Source organism: Argiope bruennichi, chromosome 9 (assembly GCF_947563725.1).
Source record: "Argiope bruennichi chromosome 9, qqArgBrue1.1, whole genome shotgun sequence".
NCBI classification, from domain to species: Eukaryota; Metazoa; Arthropoda; class Arachnida; order Araneae; family Araneidae; genus Argiope; species Argiope bruennichi.
In genome coordinates this window covers 6,460,080-6,487,686 of record NC_079159.1, presented here as the reverse complement: position 1 = coordinate 6,487,686, position 27,607 = coordinate 6,460,080, and the positions used below count along the sequence as shown (strand labels likewise).

The window sequence follows — 27,607 nt, the reverse complement described above, 5'->3', positions numbered from 1 at the left end:
ATGAAATATAGCTTATGAAATCAAAAGAAAGTACTGTATTAAATTATGACTGCATAATGGTGATAGAGCACTCTCATTGTTTAACTATGCTTGCACACAGTCGAATTCATTTGGAAGAAAATAGGCGAAATCGGTACGGCAGTTGTGGTTAGGAGCACACTAGAGTTTTATTTTGCAATAATAATATTCTATAATATTCTTATCTTTAAAAATATACAATATATATTATATTCTATAATATTAACTATATTAATTTATATATATATGTAATGATATTTTAAACTTTTAATTTCAATTTAATTAATTTCCAAGATTTTATCTTAATTTAGCTCATAGTAACTTCATTCTAAAAATATTCTCTTATTTCGTGATCCAATTCCACTTTCTCTACTTAATTAATTCAAGAGAAGCTTCATAAAATTACTTAGTCAGCTAAAAGCCGATACTTTCACACGCTCGGCATGAAGGGGTAAAAATGTCCAGTAAGCACATTCTTTCTTAAAAGATCCCTGTGTTTCCCTTACATGTGATTGACATGCATCAGAAATCCCTATCAGAATCTTAATAATATATTAGCACTGTGGACAGATATTTTCCCTATCAAAATCTAAGGTTATATAAGGCGAGGGATAATTTATTTCGACCCTTTTTTTCCCCACTCTGGCTTTTACACTGCGCTGTGACGGACGTCTTGTCCGCGTCTCTGCTTGTAAATAATTATGCTTACCCGATGGATTAAAAAGAATTTTAAAAGATAATAAGTCTCTTCACTGTCTTCAAACTGCATCATGCTCCACAACAAATAATATTACATATTAAAAAGCCGACAGGATTCGAATTTGTTACATATATATATATATATATATTAGATACTTTGATATATTTTCTATAATTTTGATAATTTAGAGGATGATATATCTGGGAGTCGTGGGCTTTCATACGAAATAAAAAATTGGCGAAATCGATATTTTAGATATTTTATTTTAGTGACTGTGACTGACAAACCTTGTAGGGTTTTCTATCGCAGAAAATGTGCAGTGAAGTAATGCTTCTGAAATTTTTCTCAGAAATGGACAGTGTTGAGAGAAAGGCATCATGAAATATATTATATATGACCGTTAGTGTTATTTATTTCATATGAAATAAATTGACGAAATCAGTACAGTATTTATGGCTGGGAGAATGGTACTTTGACTTTATCAATTACTTTAGATAATTAAATAATAGGCGAATAATTGATCACCGGAGGCAGCTAGTTAATTATTAATATATAATCGAATATTCACAATTTGGATTTTTAAAAAAGTTGTTTTTTTTAAAGAAGCGAATTTGCAGAATTAAAGATTATAATAATGGAAAAAATTCGATCATCCGTCCCCGTCAATAATCCGAATATAGTTCTCACCATTTGCCTTTCGCTCGAAAACTAATCAGGTAATCGGCGAGACTGGAGACGAATCTTTTAATCCTGACAACCAGGGCAAGTATCCCTCCACTTTATTCTCAGTCTGGAGGGCGCGTGGGACCGAGGATGGTAGTTCCAATTCGAAAAAGAGTGGAAATACGAGATGAAAGTAATTTAAATATTTTTTTTTTTTTTTTTCTCAGAGAGAAATAAAAAGTGGAACGCTATTACCCGGAAGACCGGATGGCCGTGTTCCGTGGAGCATTGTTTATGTTTGCTCGAACGACTCCGAACGCCCTTTTCTTTTTTCTTTATTTTCGTGCTTTCCAGTCTTCCATTCTGACTCCCGGAACTCTGAAGAAAGTAGCTGGAAAAAAGTGGGAAGGATGACTTTCTCGTTATGGCTTCCTTCTTCCTCGAAACGTTTATTCCCTTTCGCGATATGGAATGAAACGGCATTGGTTTCGAACAAAGGGAGAGGAATTTCTAGCCTCAAAAGGAATAGATCAGGAGATCTGAAATTGACCTGAGAATAAACCTGCTAAATAACAGAAAGCAAAGAAAGTAACCCGCTCCTCTTTGGGAAATATAAATAATTCTGTTTAAATATGCAGTTAATAGTATTTAAATAACGCATACATTGATATATGGAACTATATTTCGAAAGTGACTCCTTAATGACTTGAGATCTACCAGAATAGGAGTATTTATACGGAGAGCCTGGGCGGTCTGCCTATGATCTCCGATCCTTAATGGAGCTATTGAAAGGTAGCAGAGCAAACATATTATAACTAAATAATGTAGTGCATAGAAATTTAAGAATTTTAGTAGTTGTTATTAGACTTGAGATTTAAAAAAAAAAAGGCACTCAAAAAAGTTTTTTTATTATTTAAAACTTTTTAATTGATTAAAAAAATCAAATCTAAAAAAAACGCATTCAAAAGGAGGGTTTATTTAACTTAAAACATTTTGTATCAGTTCTTTCTTTTAGATCTGATGTCATTAAAGATGAACAATTTTCGTATTATAGTTCCATATTATTAACTTTTTAATAATTGTAAAAAATTCACTAATCATATTCCTAATTTTACCAGTTAATGAGAGAATAAGGTAAAAACAGTGCATTCCGTTTAAAAGATGCTGAAAGAGATAGGCTATAGACATAATGATGGGCACCAAGAAATAATTATTTATTTTATATTGGATTAATACAAGAGATAATTATTTATTTTTGAAGCTGAAATATTTATTTCGTGGTAAACAAATGTAACTTTAACGGAATATTTTTTTCCAAACAATATATTTGTTATTAGCACTATTTTCTTTTATCAAAATGAATATCACTCAAACTAAACTAACATTTTCACCACCATTTTTTTAAAACTATTGATCGCTTTTAAAGATGACATCGCATCGTCCATTTCAGGCTTTCAGTCAAGTTCTTTACTGCTGTAACTTCACTAATATTGACAAATATCTCTTAATATCAGGATTTCTCCCATTTTTTTTCTCCTTACGAAATATTAATTCATGGTATTCCTAATAATACTAATGATAAACAAACAAAAACATATCCAAATTTTAGTTCTTTAGGCTCTGGGTCATTGAATCACCGATAGACAAGACATAATTCCAAAAATTTGCTTCCCAAAATCAGAGGGATCTAAAATGTGGGTCACAAAACCCCCGAGTACGAGTTTTTTTTTTTTTTTTTTTAATAATTAATACCGCATTTGAAGAAGTAAAAAGCCATTAGCCACTCAAATTTCAACAGTTTTATTTTCCTTTCTCGCAAATTCTTTCGATTTCAATATATTAGGAATTCAGTCAATCCTCAACATTTATGGCAAAAATAATGAACTTTACTAGAATTCTTTTCTCCCAGATTTGTTCTCCCTCAAACTTTTTAATAATCATTCACTGTCAAAATTATTTTAAGAGAATCACTTGAGTCATTCATTAGCAAAATTATTTTAAGAAACTGATCAAATTTACTTATTCCGATTTTCACGACTTACTTACAAAATAAATTTCTCAATTCCAAATTATGGTATAGAGATACTTGTGAAAACTTCCAAGTATCTCTATACCTATCAAATATATTTATGGTTGTTGTTGTTTTTATATAGTTTATCCGTAAAATCTGTATTTCATTTCTTAAAATAAATAATTGAAATCTTATATTTATCTAAGATGAAGCAATATATATCAAATGATTAGATAATTTTGTCTGTTAGAGCACATTTAAATCATTCTTATTTGATGTTATATAAATCAAAGTAAATTTAGTCGCACAACAAAATGGAAATTTCGAGCTTGCAATATCGTCTTTTTGTTTTCTGCTGTTTTTCTATAAACGAAATTTTTCCAAGATAAACATTAACGTCTATAATAAAATATTTGCTTTACTCCAGCTTTTACCTTTCAAGATAAAAATCAAACCGAAAAGAAAAATGCATAGATCCCCAAACCTGGACCTTCTTGAGCACGAGTGAAAAAGACAGCGCTCTTAATCTAAACAATAGATCTATTTTTAGGGCGAATAAATACCCTCTGCAACGTCAGCCGATAAAACCAACACTTTCTAACCGCATTTTTTCGACATCTATTCCCTACTTGAAGAGAGGGAGGGGAGCCTCTCTCCATGTCAGAGGGGTCAAAGGCGCATGGTTGAAGGGGAGGGGGAGGATGTGAAGCAGCCAGGCATGCCATGATCCAGTTCGATCGGAATTTCGTGGAGTCTTGGCAGAAAGAATTAGCAGGGGTAGCCCGAAAGGGATTATGACCGCCGCTCACTCATCTCGAAAAGACTTCTTTTCTGTCCTTATTTGTTCGGAGATAGCAAGTGTCGACAAGTATTCATGGCCAAGTAGCTTATTTTAATGGTACAAAAGATCTGCTAATAAAGTCAGCAGAAACTCAAGTTAATAGCATTTAATTACGACGTACTGTATCATTGCTGAGTAGCTGCGTATACAGAAAACAAACTCCATGAAATCACATCATTCAATTAAAATATAGAATTGCAATATACGGAATATCGATTATAGTGTTTAAAATACAATTGTGTCAATCACTTTTAAATACTTTGGAAACATATGAGAGATTGTTTAACTGATAAAGCTAGATCTAAAGCTTTTCTCTATACTGATACTTTGAGTTATCACTGTATCCTTAGAAGTAACATTTGAGTTAAAACCAGAAAAGAAATTCAGCGAAAGTTACTTTTTCATATTAATGTTCGAATGAACAAAAAGATTACTATAGTAGTCAAAACTTTAAAAAAAAAAAAAAAAAAATTACATTTTTTTTTTCTAAAAAAATTCTAACGTTTTCACATGCATATATACACAGCTAAAATACAAAATACACAGAAGAACATATCAGATTAGTATACTTAATTTAATAAATTATAGTGCTGTTCATAATATTAATCGATACAAAAGAATTCATAGATTTGTTTCTATCACTATTTTTACAATTAAAAAATTACCAAATTAGAATTATAAGATTGTTTTAATAACAATGATTATTTGTTGAAAATTAATGACAGCACATAGGTATCAAAAGATATTTATGTATTTCAATAGGATAAAATATACGAATATTTAATGGAAAGAAATATTGGAAAAAGACTTTCACAAACAGCAATATGGAGAACAAACAATTCACTTTAAAGAACAACTAGAATGGAATAATTAGAATCCAAAATCATCTCATTTTGAAAATATAAGAGCAAAGCTTTTCAAAAATCAAGATTAAAATATGACCTCGATTATTTCGAAATTAATTAAGGAGCATTTATTTTCGATTTTGCCCATTCGAAACAACTCATTTTGTTCAAAATAGAGTTTCACCAATTAACTGATATAAACGCAAGAAATAAAATATAACACAGAATTGACATTTTTCATTTCAAACACTGCCTATACTTATATATATGTGATTTACAAGATGAATAGTTATTAAACTACGTAAAAGATTATACACATAAATATAAAACAATTTGTATAGTTCATTAAACAAAACTTTTATAATTCTTATGTAGATATCCATTATGCTAACCACACAAAAGGTACAGCTATCTTTCTTAACATTTTATTATCTATGCACCAAAATCTACATATTAAAATAATGCATATTATTTTTCTCTTTTGTTTATGCAGCATTACGAATTGAAAGAATACAAGGGAGGCGGTGTTGAGATCCTTTAAAATAATGTTATTTTTGAGAAATTTGTGCTATTTTTAAGTTCACATTTATATTACAGATACAAATGAATAAATAAATAGAAGGAGCTATGATATTTTTCAAAGAATATTGTATTTAAGCATTCATTTGATTTACCTATTTATATATTTTATTTCTAATAGAAAGCCATTCAAAATTGCATGAAGCTAAAATTAATCTTCTGTTATCTTCATGATCAAGTATTTTAGCACAATTTGCTGTTTAAAAAACTACGAAACAAATGTACCAGCAGTCAGTAACAGCAAGTGTGATTCTGGACAATAAAATCTTGCATTCATTTCCAAATTTAAAATGAGCGTTATTTGATTTTGCCACAAAGTACTTAAATTACGTTACGTAATTTATTACGTTCAAAAGTTGCTTATTTCAAGGAATTCCTACTTATTTTTATATAACAGGGCTGAGGAGAATTTAGGCATTTTGAGGCCCTAGGCAAGGCATGTCAAGAGAACCCTCTTTTAATAAAATTAAAATCCCGTTTCAACACACTTTCATCTTAATATAATTTGCATTCCCACAAAACTACTATCTATTATGAATTATTTATTTTTTACTTATTACAAATTGATTATTTATTTATTACGAATCTCAATTGAGTGGCATCCTCCTTTATATCCAATTATATTGAATCGGGCAACTAGTGCTTATAAATGCTCCAATTACTAAACGAACTTAATTCATTAGAAATGAGTCTAACCAATTAGACTTGAGGAAGGGCTACTATTCTCCAGATATTTAATAATTATTTTAAGATACATTTTATAATATATGTATCATATTTCACAGAATTTGTATTTTTTACAAATTCTATTCACTTGGCAATTAGGCTATTAACACTTTTAAATCGGCCTGCCTGTGACGCTCTCCCTTCAGTACAGCGGCTTTAGTCTAGTCTGAAATTCGTTACTCATTGTGTAAAAGGAGTAATGGTGCATAATGATATATATGACATGGTAAAAACTGCAGAAATCTTTAACACCTTAGCTCACTGAAAACTTTAGCTTTTTATTTCAAACAGTTCATATTTTTAAATCCGAAGCGCCGTTTATGTCAAACTAATTAAATTTATAACAAGTATAATATTAATAAACGAACATTTTGAAATTTTGCAACTTAACAAATAATCTATTTATCGCAAAACGGTTTTGGTTTAATTCATTAAAAAATGAATGAATGAATGAAATTGTTCACCGTTTTGAAAGAAAACGATTTCAAGTTTTGAAAAGGCATCATAAATGAAAATTGTACGAGAGATGACGAGAAAAGAATGACACTTTATCCAATGCACTCATCTCCAAAATTCCATACCACACTAGTAAAAGCACATTCTTATTATAATTTCGATGATTATAACAAATTTCCCAGCAATTGAAATATAATGAAAAACACTCTGTAAACATTCCTCACAGTAACAAATTTTAAACAGCCCATATAGCAAGTCTTAGTTTGAACATTACACTCAAATCGACAAATAAATAGATCATCATTACTAATCAACATTAATAAAATTTTTAAAGTAAATTCTATATTCAGTTTGATTCTCTGATACAGTTCCAAAACGAACATCTGTTTACTTTTTTTTTTTTAAACTAACAATGTTCATTTCATTAAGTATTCTCTGATTAAAAATATTTTTTATTATGTTTGAATCTTATATATTCTTAATTTTTCTAAAGCTGGGGTAAATTTAACTGCCATTTATAAACTTGAAAGCATGCCTACATACTTTTGCAATGAAGGGAATAGTTATTTATACATGATTTTTAATGCAATATTATTTATTTTGATGTAGCTCACAAAACTTTATGGAAATTCTGAAACGTAATTTGCTCATCGCCCGACGAAAAGAGGATTAAAACAATCTCTGAATTGATTCCGACAGAATAATGTGGCTTCACAAGCAACCGGAAAGTTATTCTTATTCTGCGAGTACATGAATGAATGAATGAAATGAAAGAAAGTAAAAGAATTTTCTTGTAGAAAGTCAACCAAATATCCTCGGCTTTCATTATAGGTTAGCATATTATTTTTTCTCACTGAATGCTGCTAAATATTTACAATAAAAACTTTTTCAAAGAAAACAATTCGAGGAAATATGTTGAAAAATAAATGAAACAAATCACGAGCAATTTTATCCATTTACATGAGGAAAAAAGAAAACAGAAAATGACGCAGTCGCCGATAGAGATAAGAGAATGCAATACGTCCACGTCAAATCATTAAAAAAAGAAATAATGATCTGGCTGGGAAAATATTGTTACAAAATAAACATGCATAATGTATACCCACTGCTTTTAGAAGATAGCATAATAGCTGGGGGAAAAAATGAGAATAAAAATATGAATAATAACCGATATTCGCTTCTGTTGAATTTCAAATTAGGGAGTTTTTCTGATAAGAAAAAAGAATAATTGTTTATCTGTAGTTTTTTAGCTTTTATTCTGAATAAATAGGAGACTAATTCCAGTTTTAAATGATGTCGTGCATCATAAAAAAAGAATTTTGGATAAAGTACTTTTAGTTAAAATACTGAATTTTCATCTGAAATTAATACAAAGCTGTGAGAAAATAACAATTCAATTGGTTTTATGTTCTTTTTTAATACCATGAATTTTAATAAATAGTTTGCAGTCGAATGACCTAATCAAGGTATCCCAAAATCGTTAGCAGACCGGAAAATAATGTTTTGACCACCCCTCAATCGATTAGAGGGATCTACTTTTGCATTTCATTCAATATTAACAATTTTTTGTAAATAAATAATGCTTAATATTACAATTTTAAGAGCTTAATTTTGAAATACACATTTTTGAAGGAAATTAATAAATAGGCAAATTTTTGAATTATTTATAATTTAATGGATGATATTTCATTTGCGCATTATTTCATATTTGTATCATAGTTTCAAGATGGAAATTCTTAGATTTTTAAAAAAAACTGATTGTTGTTACAAAATGTATAACATATAGCAATCAAAATCTGCAAAGCAGGCATCAAACGTTAAACATTTGTGCAGACTATTATTAACTTAATACGCAATTAAAACCGATATGCACAATTGTAGACAAGAAACTCAAAAATTCATGCTATGCACTATTCACTTAGTTTTGAGTTAATTTTCTGCAACGCCATAGTTTTTCACACAAATTTATTGAAGAATATATTGATTCATTAAAGAAACTTCGATGAATTTTTTTTTTTATTTTGAAAAAAAATGGAGCATTTAAATAAAAAACCAATCTATATTTTAATTTAAATATTGAAGATATATTAGTGTTCGGTAAGTGACAACATTTAATACACACATGATAGCATTACCTAGCGTGCATGCATGCATGAGAAAAAATACTTTTCTATACAAAGAGGATATTGATTTTTTAATGCAATCGAAAATTTAGAAATCATGAGGAATTAATTAAACAAAAACCAACCATAATGAACTGCATTTAGTTGGTTCACATGTGTTGTGCAGATAATGCAATCAGGAAAATGTTAGTATGCATGAAAACATTCTGATGAAATAGGAAAGGGGGAATATGAGATTGCGCGCACCACTAACTAGATTAAATGAACGAGAACAGTGCAGGTGTGTAAAGGAAGTAATAAAACTCACCTTCGCTGCCCCTTCTCAGGATGAATCCCTCCTTCGGCTTCTTGCTCCATGCGGACTGCTTGTACCAGTCAGGAATGGTCAGGTTCTGCAGGGACCTCTCTATCCTCAGCTCGTGCTCGGACTTGACCCGGGCCCCCCCACCACTCGTCGCCAGACGATTTTCAGGGGGCAGGGCCCTCTCCCGATTGTCGGCGTCCAGCAGAAAGTCCATGCTTCGGGCCCGGCTGCCCAGGAACTCGAGGGCCCCTCCAGCAATGGCCGAGTGCGTGCTCTCGTCGTCCTCCTCCGCCGCGCTGCTGTGCGCGCGCAACGCCGCCTCTTCTGGAAAATCGCGCTGGTCCACGATCTCCAGCTGCTGCAGCTGCTTTCGACGCTCGGCCGCCTCGCGGACGCGCTGGGCGCACGAGGCCCAGGCGATCTCGCCCGTGCACCGCCGGTAAGGCAGGAGCGGCTGCTCCTTCGTGGACGGCATCGGGGCTATCTGCTCGTGGGGCGGTTCCGACTTTTTGTTGTTCCTCTTCTTCAGCTGATCGATCCGACGTTTCGAAGACCGGACGGCCGCCTCGAGCGCCCCTAGGTCAGGATGGCTGGCGGCGAGGCGAGCACGCTCCGCCCTGGCAGAGCGCCTGAACTCATTGAAGCGACTCAGGCCACACGTGGAAGGATCCTCGTCATCCGACTGATCCTTCTGGATGCTGTCGGTGCTGATAGACAGCTCCTGATTGCTACTGATTCTTTCAAAAAACTGTTTGCGTGCAGTGGCCAATTTGCCTTTGAGTCGTGCCGTTTTCATTGAGGAGTGGTTGCTGGATGGGGCGACAGGGGGTTTGTGAGTGACCTTTGTCGCCTTAGTATATCCAGTAATGAGTTCCATGAAATCTTCTTTCTTAGTTGGGTCAGTCTGACCATTAGATAGCATCTGTTCGGTCTCTCCATTCTTGTGTTTCGATTTGGAATATCCAGCTATCTGATCTAAAAAGATATTCCTATGGAATGCATCTCCATTGGATAATTTGTGGATTCCATTTCTGTATGTATCAATAGTCGGTCTAACAGTGGCAGTTGGCTTGCTGTAGTTCCTTTCAGATATCCAAGATGTATTGTTCTTCATGCTGGAGGGAGGACAAGATCCAGATCTGATCTTAAATGGTGATTCGTCCCTTGGAGGAGGTCTGCTGCTCTGGCTCCTGGCTTCAAAACGGGCAGCTCTTTCAACAACCGTCTCCGTGCTGACGCAAATGCGACGATAGTGTCGTGATCTTTCGTTAGGAGGCAGAGATCTAAGGAGTCGATCGCCCCTTGAGCTGGATCCAAGATAATCTTGGATACGTTGGCTGACGCTCTTGCTAAGGAGGGCTGAAAGAGGTTGGGTGGAGCGAAGCTGTTGCTCGTGGCACCGCCTGAGATCTGGAGTGCTTTTAGATTGTGAACTGATAGGTTCAAAATGTTCTTCTGGTTCACGACCAAGAGAATTGCTTCGTTTGTATTCAATTCTATAAATGGGAATTTCAGGACTAGACGGTCCACTAGAAATAACCTTTTCACAACAAGAAACAACGTCTGGCTTATTAGATTCAATTCGATTATCACTAATTTCCACAGAAGGCGAATTGTCTACATTCTCTAAATGATTGATATCTTCACTAATAATTAATTCATCGTTTAATACAGAACCATAATTAATTTCAGATAAGTCATTATTTCCCGGGATATCATTAATGATAAGTTCAGAACATGTCACATCACTGATCAAAATTTTTGAATCATCAGAAGAGCACTGTCCACTTACCTCTTCTACTTCTGAATGAACAGCTTCGAATGAACAATCGCCTACGTCAATCGTAATTTCTTTTGCGGCAGTGACACAATCTTTTATGTCAGCAGCAGCAGCAAAACAATTGAAAGTCGTAAATTCAGCAGCACTGGCTTGATGACTGCGTTCTTCAGGCACTGACGCAACGCCTTCAGGTACACAACATTCCTCTCCCTCGCTCACAATGTTTACGTTATCACTGATTCGGACGCTATCTCCAATAACACTATCAGAATTCAAATCACTATTGTCTATGTTTACCAAGCAAGAATCTAGCACACCGCAAACGTGGAAACTGTCAGAATTATCCAAAATCAGAGGCGCCGTACCATCTTGGCGGTGGGCGTGACAAGTATTTTCTTGCACGTGCGTTTCACGATCCGACTCTCGACTGACAACTAATGCCTCGAGCGAACTGATATCATCTGCTTCTTTCTCCGCACAACCTTCGAACGCACCCTTTTCCCCGCTTACTACTACTCCCTGTGTCATTAGGTCAAAATCGGCGCCCGCCAATTCTCTACTTCCGTCAAGGTTGTTACTACTTTCTTCAGTAGATGGCGCCACATTGTTACCGCATTCCAGTTCCGAAGTGATGTTTTGATTAGGTATTGACCCGGCAGATGGCATTACCTCAGGACAATCTGAGGAAATTAATTCGGGTAACGCCTTTTCTTCGTTTTCAGTCACTGGCTGCAGCTGAATGGTAGTATCGTTGACCTTGGATAGTATTTTTGTCGTATCTTCTGAAGCGGAAGGGTGATATATGATTGACGCCTCTGGTTGAAGGGAAGACAATAACTCCGCGTTATCCGTCAGTGGTTTTGCTTCAGAGTTGTCAGTTTCAGCATCAGCTGAGTTATTGCATTCATTATCGGTACTGTCAGGTTTGTAATTATTGTAACATGTTGTGCCAAGTTCTCCCAATACCGTGGCTTCCGTATCAGATATATTGATTTGTTGGGCAACCAATTCAGGGGGTTGTTGAATGGTCGCAATTTCCGCTTCGGATTCGATAGTTGTTTGGGGGAATTCGATGTTCTTTTCTATCGTACTGGAAATAAACTGTCCAGGAGAATTTTTAGAAGTGCCGATCATTTGATCGAGATTATATTCACCGAAAACATTATTAACTTTTTTGTTGAAATTATAGTTATAATATTCTTCCGATAATTCGTTATCAGAATCGGTTTTATTTTTAAATGACGAGGAACTATCGTCACTAGCTTGACTGTCAATATGAGTTTCTGAATTTTTGGTCTCACAGCATAAACTTACGTCTAAAATTTTATCTTGATTATCGTTTCCGTCCGTTGAAGATTCGAAATTAGTTGGCGTTTCAATATTAAAATCCCATTCTGGTAAATCTGAATATTCTGACTTTAAAGTTGTATTATTTTTATTCGATTCCGGATTCTGCTCATTTAATTCAGTATTTTTATTCGGCAGAGATTGAACTGAATTAAACACATCATCGGGAGAAATTGCATTCTCTTTTTCAACGCATGCTTCGATTCCTTTCGTATCTGAAGATTTTAAATTAATTGCATCATCGGCTGAATATGAATTTTTCAAAAATTTGGCTATAGTTTGTTCGCGAAGACTCATAATATCATCTACAAACAGCTTCTCCATTTCTTCTCTGTTACTAATTTTCATTAATTCCTTATCCAGAAGCCATGCTGAAAATTGTGACAAATTTTCTGGAATATTCCATTTTTCTGCTTCAAGAAATTCCGCCTTCATTTCATCGGTGTTCATCGACTGTTGCAATTGTTTGGAAAATTCCTGAAAGGTTTCTGGGATCGAATAACTGCTGGATTCTTCATTGTTACTCTCTGATTTTAAGAGTTTCGATTCATAGAAGGCGGTAGAAAGAGACTTTCGAGTTATGTCTGGGTTCGATGAACAAATAGACATATCTTTTTTCTCCCCCAGGCTATCTTCCTCGTCGTCGTCTTCGTCATCCTCAACGTAACCTGAGTCATCATGCTTAAGCTCAGCGTTTGCGCTTTCTTTCGGTCGTTTTTTTATTCTTTTCTTAATCTCTTTTACTTTTCTGTTACCCTCATCGCTATCTGAAGATGTAAGGGTAGATACTGAATCAGCTGCTTTGTTTGGTTCTGTGGTTAGCTCGTGAATTTCTGGATCGCTTAGATTGGACTGGGACAGTCGCACCATTTTTGGATATGTCTTCTGCAGAAGTGACTGAACGTCATTTTCTGCATTCTCACTGGTTTTCAAAGAAAACAAATCATTGATATGTGATTTCTTAAAACTGGGATCTGTGCATAAAGGACAATTATCTGAGTTATCCGAGCAAGGGTTCTCAAGGCTTGAGTGATTTTTTTCCGAAGGAATAATTTCTAAGTTTGTATTTTTTAAGTCCTCATCAATTGAAATTGGTTCCGATTCGACATTTTCTAATTTGTCCCTGACGTTGACTGGATAGTTATTTTCATTTTCGCTATTTTCATCTGAAGTGTAATCATCGAGATGATTAAAACTTCTTAATGCATCATCAACATCCGAGTCACCTTTATCCGCCAATTTCGAACCACTACTTGATTTGGCGACAGTGAACATGTCAATATCTAAATCATCTAAGTCTTCACGAGAAGAACTTTGCTCTTTTTGTTTCGGAGCGATTTTTTCTGCGTCATTATTTATTAAATTGAAAGGTGGAAGTGTCACTTTTGATTCATTATCCCACAAGCCTAATCTTTTAAAATTATTATTTTTGTCCTCTTTAATTCTGATGCGACCCATTTTATTATCTTTCATTTTAAAAGAACTGTATATTTCCTTCAGTTGAGGCGGAAGTCCATCGTCGCTTTCGTCCGAAGAATATGTTTGTTTACATTTGGAAGCAGTATTCTGTAAATCTGACTCGTGCTGCCATCTAGCGATTGGACTCGTCGCTTCTTGTAGATGCATTAAGTCTGTGTGGTGCCGCCATCTGCTGAGAGAATTTGGGACTACTGGTGTGTCGTCGTCGCTGGCGCATAGTTCGGGTGACCTACGGTTATTGTCCGGGGAAAGGGACTCTGATTGCATTGTGGGACTCTGTCGGACTTCTGTTTGCGCTGTTGAGCAATGAACTTCCGCTCCCGATGAAATCTTTTCCGGTTCTTTCAGCGGTCGGCTGCTCACCCAGCTGGAACCGTAAACTATGTCTCCCTCGACGGGAGAAAACATAGTATCTTGCAATTCGCGCTTAGTTTTAGACGCTTCTGAATCTGAATCACTGTAATCAAGGCATGGTTTTTGGTCAGTGTCCTCACAAATCATAGATTGATCTAAGTGGGAAACAGAGAATTGCTCTGTTGGAGCGGCCTCGAAGCCAATTCTGAAACAGCGCATGCCTTTCTTTTGGGGCGAATCAGTCGGTAAACACTCACTAGGCATTTCATTTGGATCAATAAGATCATCTTTACTAAATCCCGGTACATAATTTTCAGAAGGTAAAAAGTAATCTTTAAAATTGTCACTAAACATTAGAGTCTCTGATTCGGTTTCTTTAGTATTTTGAGATGATGGGACGAGGCATATATCATCAGATTCAAGAAACAACAAAGATTCTTCACATTTTGCAGTTTGTCTATTAACAGTAAAATCTAAATTATTTTGATCAGATAAAGAATGATCTTTGGGGTCTAAAAATCTATTAACTATCCAAGGATTTAATGTCTCTGAAGGACTTTCTAGACCATTTGCTGTTATCCATAGCGTATCAAAAGAACTATTGACATTTGATTCAATTAAAGAATCTAAATCAGGACTTACCCCTAGTTGACGGGTTGCATTCATATTACCTGGAATTCCTTCACTGTTTATTTCTTGAAACACATCATCGCACTGCTGTGACGTTACGTTATCCATATCATTAACACCACCGTTATTAGTTGAATGGTAATTACTTGTTTCAAAGAATGATATATCCGTGTTATTGTCATCTTTACGATGATCAGTAGAAATGTCACAATTTGGTAGAAGGTCCTCAATAGTACCGAGCGATAGAAGTTGGTCAGAATTCGAACTCACACTAGATAATTGATCACTGAACCCTCCTTTTTGATTTGACATATCAGCGGATGTATACACAGGTCCAGGCGACACTTCCGAACGATGATTTGCCGATGTCACCATCTCCACGACTGTCAACCTGTCTTCATCATCGGATTCATCCCAAGAACCCCATCCAACTGAAGCTTCGTCGCATTCACTGGGACTTCTCAAATCATCAGAAGTTTCTTCTACAATGGTTTCCAGAAACCCTCTAGCCACTGCAGCTGGATCACATATTAGATTGTCCGATGCACTTTGGACTGGACCAACCTGGGAAGAACTCAGCAAAAGCTCTGGATGACCCGTCTGCATGTAAAGTAAAAGCATTTGTTTCTCTTCCTCTGTTATAGCACCATCAGGGTATTTGGGAAGTTCAACTGCAGTATGAACGAAAGAGTATTCGCCACTGCTACCGCCACTATCCCAAGTGAAAAAAGAATCCGGCTGTTGAGGCACATCACCTGAAGTATCCATGGTATTGGAAGGCTCGCTAAGGGCACATATATCCAATTCGGAAACGTCTGATGAAATGCTTAGAGTTGGTGAATCAGAAGTGCTCTCGCCGTTGGAGAAGTTATCTAACGAGGACACAGTGCGGCCTGTTTTACAAACGATCTCTGACCGGCGTAGGTGTGGTTCACTTTTTCTGGTCAAACCGGTGGCAAGTACACCCCCACTGGATTCCACTGAGCAAGAACGCGAGGAATGTTCTGGAAGAGTATCCTCAGATTGAGAATGGGTTAATTCAGTAGTGGTTCGGGACCAGTCTTTCCGTTTCGTGATCATCCAATGCGCGGCAAATACACACGCCAAGCTGACAAGGACGACCAAGTGGAGGCAATCCTCAAATCGTTCGGCGCTCAGCAGCGACGTTATGACCACCTCTGCCGTCGAATGTACTGAACTCGATGATGCCGCTCCCCTGACAGGGTTCGTCACACCTTCCCCCATTACCGGGTGCTCTCAGCCAATCAGGAGACTTGGACGTGGAGGAACCGGTTGCGCCACAAGTTTTGGAATCGGATAAAAAAAATTATCTTCTCTCTCTTGAGCTGGTAAGAGACGGGAAGTCAGGTAGAATGGATTTTTCAGAATATATTTGGGGGAAAAAATGTTTCTTTTCTTTGTTGGTTGTTTTGTTTTCTGATGTGGATTTATGTTCCTTTTCGTTTGGTTCGTTGCGCACGGTGGAGATGTACACTCACGGGCGCAGACTTTTGTAAGGTTCGATGAATGCCTTCTGATTGTGCCCGACCTGCAATACAGAAAAAATAAAAAGTGTTTCAGTCACCCTTTAAGACTCTGCTATTAATAAGTTTTTGACGGATGGGTCAGTGGTGATTTTCAAAGAGCAAAAAAGAAAAGAGAAGGGTTGTGCTGTGATGATCGTTTTCTGACGTAAAGAGTCCATGTTCTATTTTTAGTTTATTTTTATGAAAATCTGTGAATGAATAAAGTACTTTATTGGATTCGATCTTCAAATCATTAACCAAAATAACATCTGAGAATAATATTTTAATTGTAGTGAAATTTTTTCAAAGAATATTTTGGATATCAATTTCTCTTTAAAATGCCGGAAAGATAAAAAATGAATCGAAAGATAACTGTTAATTTTATTTTTCAAGGATCAATAAAGCAATGAAATTTGTATGTATGCTTACATAAATTTTTTTGTATAGTTCTTTTCGGTTGTGAATTTAGAATTAATATTCTTATTTTATCATTTCTTTGCCGTAGTTTTACTTATCTTGATGAAAATAGTTGCCTAACGTTTGAAATTTTTGCTTGGTTAGAAAAATGATGGGAAAAGGAAAATATATTAATATTATTAGGGTAAAATACTGAAGTTATCCAGAAAAACCTTTACTTGCTTTTGGAAAAATATGAACGATATCATTGCATAATCCATTGTAAATTTTAAATAAAATAACAGACTTATTAAACTAAAAAAAATGACTACAAATAAGTGGTTTCAGTTTTTTTTTTTTTTTTTTTTTTTTTTTGCTGTTGTTGTAAATTTAGATATTATTTTATATTTAATATCATTAAGGTAAAAGATATGTTTACTAATGTGTAACTTATGAATAAAACATCAGTTTTAAATCTTGCTCATAAACTATTCTACCATATTTCTTAAAATGACGTTATCTTACTACAAACATATTTTCTTCCCTTTTCTGGTGGTTATTGAACGATAGTAAGATTTCTTAAAAGAATGACGTTCATAAACAGTAAAATGCTCGCTTATTTGTTCTCGTGTGTTTCGACTGAATTGCAATTGTTTTATTTCTCCGAAATTTAAGCATTCCCGTAGCAGCTACTGTGCAAAAATGTAATAGAGTCGATATAAATGAACGTAAAAAACATTCGATAGCTTCGCAGTTTTCTTCAAAATATTTTCAAAAATAAGATTAAAATTTCTATTTAAAAAAATAATAAAAGGTAGATTTGGAATAACTACGCCAGAATTATTGTGTGAAAATATGAATCACTTCGAAGAAAAATAGCGAAAAGTAAATTGCTGACAAATATCGAAACTAAAAGACTTGCGATAAAAAAAATTGCCGTTCAGTCGAAACACACATTATGCAAAAATCTGTCCAAGAAAATAAGATCACCAGATAAAAACTACAATAATAAAAGGGGAGTTATAAATGATACGAACAAGTAAAATTCCGATTTGATTGTTAAAAAAATAAATTAGAAGATTGAGATAGTCGCAAAAAGTGTCACAAAAATACAGATACAGAAAAACATTTTAATTTAAAGATTTTTTCTGTTCCTTCAATAAAGTTTTTCTTATTATTTTGTAAATTATATTTATGATTAAGCATAAAACGATGGAATTTTTATAAACAAAGAATAGCTAATTAAAAAAAAGAAATGTGAATGTTCACTCAATAGTATATGCGAATTCCTTGCTGAATCTTATTTACATAAATGTAAATGGCAAATATTTCATCAAGATATTAATTTTTCAAGTAATTTCTGTAAAGATGGCAGAGATTGTAATTCTTTGCATTTAAATACACAAATATAAGTCAAATAATTTTTTTTTCACTAATGGGAATATAAATTTCTTCACATGAATGTCTCATGTGTTCAAATGGAGACATTCGTTTTACTCTAAAAAATGTATAAATAACCATCTATTAATAAACAAACCCCCGGTGAATTTTTCAAATGTACTTAAATTAAAAACGTTCGTTTTCTTTAAGAATTTAAGCTGTTCGACTAGGTTAGGAGACGAATTTTTTTTAAAAAAAGGATACATAAATATTTTTTATTGTACCAAATAGATAAAACAGACTTGAAAGGTCACTATTAGAAGGAAAAAAATACATTCATTGCTTTTAGTTTTTGAAAAAAAAAAAAAAGAAAAAAAAGAAAACTGCTGAAAATTTAGCAAAATTTTCAATGTTAGGAAAAACAGAGCAAGTTAAAAAAAATAATGGAAATATTTAATTTTTATTTCACCTATGCATAGCTCAAACTACATAAAATTTAACAGACTACAAGGTAAAACTTACTTTAATAAGTAAAAATTTTGTATGCATTTTAAGTTGCCATTAATGATTTTTTTTTGTCAAAATTTGATCTATGTTTTGCACTTAAAGTGTCTGTAAAACATGCCTAAATAAAGCTATCTTAAAATCTACGGTCTATCACACTCTCAAAAGTTTCGGATGCATGCATACGAAATTTCGTTGAATTGATTTGATATCATGTTTTCCGTGAATCAATCACACTGAAATATTCCTTTTTCAGAAAATGCTTTTAAATGTTGTGCTTGTAATTTAGTTCATCCCAATGCGTTGTTAACAAATTTAGTTTTCACGCTTTTATAACAGAAATAAGCAAACTATGGTTGAGTAGGTAGAGAGTTAGTATAAACATATCAAACATTATTTGGGAGAATTTTACATTAAAAATAAAATAAATTTCTCATTTTCGGTTAAAAATACCACAGTTTCCGATTTTATTTCATTTGTTGTGTATTATTGAAACTGCTGTATCTATAGTTCTACCTTACATCTATTAAAAACAAAATCTGTTTGAGAATCTACAAAGTTTGGACTTTATTTTCAGGTCATAAAAAAACTCCGAATTTTTCTGGAAAAAGCATCTTTACAACCTAGTCAGATACTTTAATAACAACAAACATTGAAAAAATTAATTTTATTTGAAGTTTAAAATTGTAATCATAGAATAAATTAGGATAAAAAACACACCTATAGTTTCATTTATAAGGAAACACAAACAATTTCAATTAGTTAAATACTTCTTTGATCAGCCCTATTTCATAACTAAAACCTCGCTTTAATGTAGAACAAAGATGTCTTTCAATTATGAAACACTGAATAAAGGTTGAGCAAATGTTGATCACAAACATTACGACAGAAAACATGAAAAATCTAATTTAACTGGGGAATTCTATGTGCAAGACACAGTTTAGGAATAATTCATTAAAAATTTATTTTAACAAAACAATGGGAAAAAATCATATATGCATTAATTTAAAATATTAAAATTCGGCAAGAATAGACGTTCAAGAATTTAAAGTGGAGATGAAAAATCAATTTTATTTTCATAATTCTGACTTACCTTTCTCTGATTGTGGAAGTAATTGCAAAAATTCTATGATTTCGCCTCGCTTTCTTTCTCGCGTGGAAAGAAATGCACCATTTAGTGGAGCTTACAAAAAGAAATTAAACTGTTCTAACTGAAAGTTGGGAGTCGACTGCAATTCCGTTAAGTGTCAAGAAACCACTCCCAGTTCTCTTTTGGGATCCATTAGCCCTATTTAAATTGTAAATAACCATTCAGTCCTTTCATGACAATGGACGACACCTATTATATGATATACGCTGGACACTTTATCTGATGGCGAATGGAGTGTAAGAGTTAATTAAAAAAAGGAAGAGAACGTTGAAAATGTCGAGGCGATGAGTACAGAAAAAGCTGAATGGAAAGAATGAATATGATTGATATTACGGTGCTTAATTTGTTCCAAAGCGATATAAGGATTTGATGGAATCTTTTCCGTTAGTAATAGCCGGAAATTCTAAAAATGGGGATTGTTTTTTGTTTAAATGGTATTTTTGATAAATTTTGAAATAATATACTTTTGATAAATTTGAGACTGAGATTTTCTGGACATCTGTGGATATTGGAAAGGAACAATGTCACCAAACAAAGGAACTTAATTGAAAAAAAGAAATGTTCCGGCACATCGGCTATCTTTAAAATGAAAATAAAGCAAAGTTTACTCATGGAATTAAATAATCAGAAGAATTGTGAAATAGAACTAAGCCCATTTTCTAAAAAAAGTTTACTGTAGAATGTGTTTGTACTGTTTGTGTTCAGTAAAATTTGAAAGAATATGAATTGGATGAGTGCCCACTTTCTCAAAAAGTAAGAAAAAAAGTCTTCAGAAATTAGTCATTTATAGTTAAATTAAATTCATCATTTGAAAATTTTTTATAATGAACAATTTTTTGTATATTAAAAATAACAAGAAGAAATTGAAAAAAATAACAAGAAGAAAAGAATGATGATAGAGAGCAGAACGTGCAGCTGGACTAGGTCATAAAATATATCTAACAATTCATGTATAATCAAATGTTTAATTTCAAAAAGAAATTCAAAAAAGAAGGATGAATGAGACATAAAGAACCACAAATAATAAATTTTGTTTTTACTTTAATTATTTTTTTCAAACTAAAGAATCCACATTTGTCTTCATTGAATGACCCTATTCTATCTTTTTTAAATACTAGAAATGACCACTTTCAGAATCAAACATGATTATTCATTTTTCAATGATAATTGTTTATTTATAAGTAAAAAGTCGAGTGATCTGTGGCATTTATTTCAACTTCGAAACCCATTAGGTGCACTTTTAAAGTCAAAGAAAAAAAATTGAAAATCGAAGCCATCCCGGTTCATTTGAGAAATCCGGCCACTATATATTGTGAAATATTTGACTTTAAGCATGATTTTCGGTACGAAATTCTTCACTCATCGAATCCAGCTTTTACTCCACAGAACCACTTGTTGACAGACCGTCGCTCCATTAACGCAAGCGACAATTTAAAAAGGACGCACCATTCATAATTTTCAACGTGATCGGAGTGCAAATTTCGAAGACATTGCCCTTGGCGTCCCGATCTGGGAATAGCAGGTTGAAAAAGAACGTGCCTATTTATTCAGATCATCTGATATGCAGCCGAATTCATAAATGCGCGTTTAATGCCCCTCATTAGATTGAACAGAAATTTGCATACACAAACAGGTGGGCGACTTATGGGTGAAGAAACTTGTTTTTATTCGATGGAATGAGATAAATAATGAATTCTAATTGGAATGGATAATATAAAAGGGTAACATTTTCTGCGCTTCAGAAGTCTATATCAAACTTCTATATCAGGATATACGTTCTGCGTTATTTCAAACAAATTCAAATGACCTCGTCTTAAAAGTCACATTTGCTGAAGGAATAATCATGAAGTTTCTCCCCTCGTCTTTTCTCTTACATTTTCACAAAACGGAGAGCTTTCATTTTTCTTACGGAAATGAGGAGAATCGAATAAGCATTTCGAATAATGAAAATCCATTTTTCTCATATGAAGAAAAAGAAGATTCGAGTCTTTAACCCCAAACATTGTAAATAATATTTTAGGGTTGATCCGTCGATCTTTGTATTATTTTTACTAATTTACTTTCATTTATATAGCGACAATTATGCACAAAAAATGTATCTAAGATCATCGCCATGCGAGTATGTATGAATAAAATAACAAATAATTATTAAAAATAATTATTGTAAAATATATTTTAATATACTTTTTAAAATTTATTAAAACTTGTAAAAAATTTAAATATACAAATTGAAATCAAAGCGATGACAATTTTTTAAAATAATAATTTAAAGATAGCTTTTATACAATTATATGCCATGAAAGTTGTTAAAAAAGAACGTTAACAATTCGATTAATTTTTAATTAATCAAAAGTACAATTAATATCTTCAAAAACCATTTCTTAGTCAACGCCTTTTATTCAAAAAATAATCACATAGCAAATTTTGTAACTTTAGGTCCTGAGGTTCACCACAGAGAGCAGGAGTTCCTCCACTTTTAAACTCTGCAACAGACTTTTCAGAAACCGAATCTTTTGTGACCCACATCACACTCGCGCACTGAATTTTTCCCGAGAGAACAGCATATCTTTTTTCCGTAAGAGATTTTATTGGTCAAAAAGAAAATTTTATGAATGAAAAAAAAGTTTAATATTTTACAAAAAATATTTCTAATGTTATGAATTAGAGTTTTAACCCAAGATTAGATTTTTGTCAATTCTGGATGCATTAATTTTCGCTAACCATAGTTCGCTAACCATCAATTCGCTGCTGTTGAGCATTTTGAATTAGATTGAACGCATCATATAGTTTACAGACAGTAAACCATATGATCATATGGTTTATAGACATCATATGATTTGCAGACAGTAAACCTTAGACATTATATGGTTTACAGACAGTAAATCATATGATCATATGGTTTACAGATAGTAAACCATATTATCATATAGTTTATAGACAGTAAACCACAGACATCATATGGTTTACAGAGAGTAAGCCATATTATCGTATGGTTTACAAACATCCGAAGGTTTACAGACATCATAAGGTTTACAGATGCCTATAAACCATATGATCATATGGTTTGTAGGCATCATATGTTTGACAAGCAGTTAACCTTAGACATCATATGGTTTACAAACAGTAAACCCTAAACATTATATGGTTTACAGACAGTAATCTCTAGACATCATATGGTTTACAGACAGTAAACTCTAGACATCATATGGTTTACAGACAGTAAACTCTAGACATCATATGGTTTACAGACAGTAAACTATAGACAGCATATGATTTACAGACAGTATCAACTTATCAACGCTATCATGTTAAAAGGAAAAAAATGAAGCATAACGATTTAAAATGAAATACAGGCTAAATAGAATGTTCTATTCGTTTTATACGTACTCAGTAGATCTTAATATAATCATTTAATGTTCCTGATAAAAAATTACAACAGTCGAATTTCTTTCATATGAAGTTGCATAAGAAAACATTTATTTTTTATATTAATTCGTAATAATTCATAACTGGAATGCGTAGATAATTTTTTCTCTGTCCGTTTATCATCTCTAAAATTGCATCATTTAAAGTAAGTGCAGAGAAAATTCGAGGAATGCGTCGTAAATGCTTGACGTTTATTGTGACATCAGATTGCAATTTTTGTTTACAATCCGCCGAGAGTACCCGCGCAGGTGTATGCTTTATTTAAGCTTAAATCACAAATGGGCAGGAAGTTAGAAGTGGTATAAGTTTTGACTTTTTACTTTTTCATATCATGGAATGAAGTTTCAAGTTTTAAAAGTTTTGATAAACAGGAAGATGATTGATAAATTCCGAGGAAATTTTTTTTCGGAATTGTATTTCGTTATTTATATTCGAAAAAAACCCTCAAAAATATACCGAGATTTATGGTTGAAATTCGTCCATAGTATTTCAGTAAAATTATAAATTTCTATCGAATTTATGATAAAACTCTTCAAAAAGAAACTTTAATATTGTAAAATTTCTTAACATGCACGTTTTCATTTTAAAATAAAATATTATTTCATTGTTTGCATTTTAAAATTATTATATACATAAAATAAAATAAAAAGCTTTAAATGTCCTTTATACACACACACACACACACACACACACACACATATATATATATATATATATATATATATATATATATATATATATATAAGTTATTTCTTTGTATAATGAAGATTATTTATGATGACTGCAACATGCAAACTTGTAGTTTATTTGAAAAGTAATTAATAAAAAAACCTTATGATCAAAGGCAGTCACTGTGTCAAAACGTAACAATGTAGTGTTCATAAAATAACTTTTCAGAGCCATAAGAAGATTTTCTTTTAAATAAGGCAGTCGAATCGAACCCAAACCAAACACGAATGGTTGTAAATCCCAAACAGGTTTATGTCGTGCATTGTAAACGATTCCCTAATAAAAAAAATTATTTATCTGCTTATTTACAATGGCAATATCGTGGCTCATTTATGGATCACGAAAAACCCACACCGCGCAATAATTTCCTACAAACAATATGGCCCTGGAGTCTTTTTTTGTGGAATCACATCGTAAAAGGCCCAAGGTGGACTAGAAACTAAAGGATCCAAGAACAGATAAAGAGGCCATAAGGAGAGAAAAATTCATTGGCCAGAGAAAACAATCTACAACTACTATGCAACTCATAAACCGTTCGTTTCCGGTCAATAACCTTTGAAGTATTTATGCGGCGAAACACTTGGCAGATGTATTTATATATCGTGCAATTTACATTGACAGCCGAACAACAACTTATTATAGTTTGAAACATTTTTTCCTAAATTAATTCTATTTGTTTCTAAGAAGTAAAGCCCAAACAAACGAATACTTTATTCAATTTTTAAATAATTTTAAATATTTCAATTAGTATTTTGGAGCACCTATTTGCAGAAATAGTACAATTATGCACCAGCAGATTTTCACTAGTTATTGTATTAATCGGTGTTATTAAAATTTTGACAACTTTTTTTGTTTGGTTTTAATAAAAAAAGTTGTTACTTTATTCATTTTTACGAGCATACGTTTAATTTGAAAATTTTTCTTGCTTGTAAAGATGAAATTTGTGTGCAAAAGCCCTGAACTTTTTAATAGCTTTGTGTTGTCGATGATGACGAAATATTTTATATTTCTTAATTCTATCAATTATTTTTCAATTTAATTGAAGTCTCTGTTTTAATCAAGAAAGAACAAATGAGTTTTTCTTTCAAAAAGCAAATACAAGCTTTTATCATTTTATTCTTAGAATATTACTTACTGAAAGGAAATAGAATATTCAAGTAGAATATTGGAATGCGAACAAATTAGGATATTTATTTTTTGAAATTAGAAATATTCTAAGAAGTCAATATATTAAAAACCAAAAATTTAAAAAATGATAAATGCCTATAAAAAAAAATTTAACAAAGTAGTGTTTATCGGTGAACTAAGGAGTAGAAAATAATTTATTTTTATTCAAAAACCTGAAGACATGGTAAAAATTCTAAAAGCGTGATATATTAAATATCATTAAATAGAAGAAATTCATTAACATTCAATGCGTAAAATTTTATAAAAAATATTATAAATTCAATTATATTTCCAATTACAATACTTCTATCAGCATTTCACACTTCTATAAGCTTTAATATAATCACAATATTTTAGCAAACATTATTTTCTACTATTTTGTACTTTTGTGAACTGAAACAAATATTTTTTAACGGGATTTCTTACTTTAACATAATTTTATATATAATTTAAAATACTCTAAACGAATATACTCCGTCCCTTTTTTTAATATGAAAAATTGGAACACTTCTGTTTCATTCAGTTTTTGTATAATTTCATTGTTTTTTTCTCGATCGCTATGCGAGAAAATGACATCCTTAAAAGATACCTAGAAAAGTAAATAAAATAAGACAGTTGGGTCAGATGCACTTTAATGAGAGACAGAAAGATGGCGAATATCTTATCGAGCTCTAAATTTAAAGCCATCTCGGAATCGTATTAGTAAGGAAAACAGGTTAGAAATTAATACGAGAAAAAGCCTAATAAGTCCTATTTCAATGAATATGGGGAGCAAAATAGGTTATAAACTTATTTTAAGTAAACAAGTTGTAGAATAATTGTGAGTTTAGTAGGAAACTTTTATACTTGATCAGTATAAGAAGGGGAAAAAAAAAACAGTTTTATAAAAATAATAAGAACTTTTTGATGTTAAACTGTTTCTATTTCTCATGCGTCACTATTAGTTGCTTCCTGGAAAAATTTAAGTAAAAAATTGATTTTTATTCAAAGCTAAAAGCTTAATATATTTTTTTCTGAAAAATAATATAGATTTTATAAAAATAATTAAGCATCGAAAGGTATAAATAAACTGAGATTTAGACACCATTCGTAATGAGAAAACAAACAACTTGAACTGATTTTTAGAAGCTAAAAAAAAAACAACAACTTTTCATTTTATTCCAACAAATATTTTCGTTTTAAGAAGAAGAAAATAATAATAAAAAAATATATGCTTAAATTTTTAAATGTCAACTTACAATTTTGTTCCTTATGATATTCATTTTTGGCACAGAAAAAAATAGGGCATTTGGTAAGAATGTTATCTTTGAAACAAAATTTCCCAACAAGATCCCCGCTGTACAGACACTCATCTTTTTAAAATAGCATCTACTAATTAATGCATTTTTCCAAAATAATTCTTTATTTTTTTGCCTCTTTTTCTACTACTTTAACAACACAATATATTGGATAAAATTAAGCAATTAATTCGTTAGGAAATATAAGCAATTTGTTTTGTAGTAAGAAGCAAAATTGGTGGTTTAAAATATTATATAATATTTAAAACTTTGGTATTCAATAGAATGGATTCGACCGTAAAATTTTTTTTATTTCATTGGTATATTTTGCTTTCTTTTAATTTTGCTAATTTCTTTGATATTATTATTCATGTTCTATAAATATATTATACCTAACTTTAACAAAATATGCAAAAGGCTGATTATTGCTGAGTTCCTAACAGATGGAACATATTCATTATTTGCTGTATTTAAATAAATGTTCTGAAACATGTATTTTAAAAAATATTCGAATTAGACTTGCATAAAAAAACGGAAGAGGGAATTACATCACATTTTATATCATAACGACGAATAATATTATATAAATCTGTCCATTGCATGTAAATCGTAATTAGCTTCGTCGTAGTAAAAAATAGTATTTGGTGTTGCAAGCATTACTTACATCTAAATGCATAGAGGTGTAACAAAATTGCATTCCATGCTGCAATCAGTGTTTATGGCACAGAAAAAAATTAACTACACTGCATACAACAACCATGAACTCTGGAAATAATGAAAAAGAAAATACTAGCACATTTCAAATGACAAACAAAAACACAATTTTAATTTATCATCTTCATGGTACTTTTATAACCATGTATGTAATCACCCATAACGTCTGTTTAAAACTGTTGCGAATGATTTCATCGAAAATAAGCGTGATACAATTTTTTTTTCACATTTTGGCCATTGGGTAAGTAACTATAAAACTAATTGCATTTTTATAGCTTTCATTTAATTTTCTTCGTTTTATCCTATAAACTCATATTTTTCATCACTTTCTAAAATTGCCAGAATTTTAAAACTTTCTACATTTGAGTGCCGATAATTAAAAAAATAACATTTGAATATTTTCAAAATTAAATTTTCAGTTAATTGCTTCAGTTTTGAAAAAATATTCCGGTCGTAAATTGAAAAAAAAATTGATAATTCTG

The 27,607-nt window shown here is 32.3% G+C and overlaps 1 protein-coding gene across 1 annotated transcript in view; it reads right to left on the bottom strand.

The window, feature by feature from the left end:
- LOC129983607 (uncharacterized) overlaps nt 1–27,607 on the bottom strand; it is a 70,698-nt gene that overhangs the window by 20,268 nt on the left and 22,823 nt on the right. The window contains exon 2 of the mRNA XM_056093135.1: nt 9,270–16,405. Coding sequence (XP_055949110.1) covers nt 9,270–16,101 — 6,832 coding nt within the window. The 5' untranslated portion in view covers nt 16,102–16,405. The remainder of the gene's footprint in view (nt 1–9,269; nt 16,406–27,607) is intronic.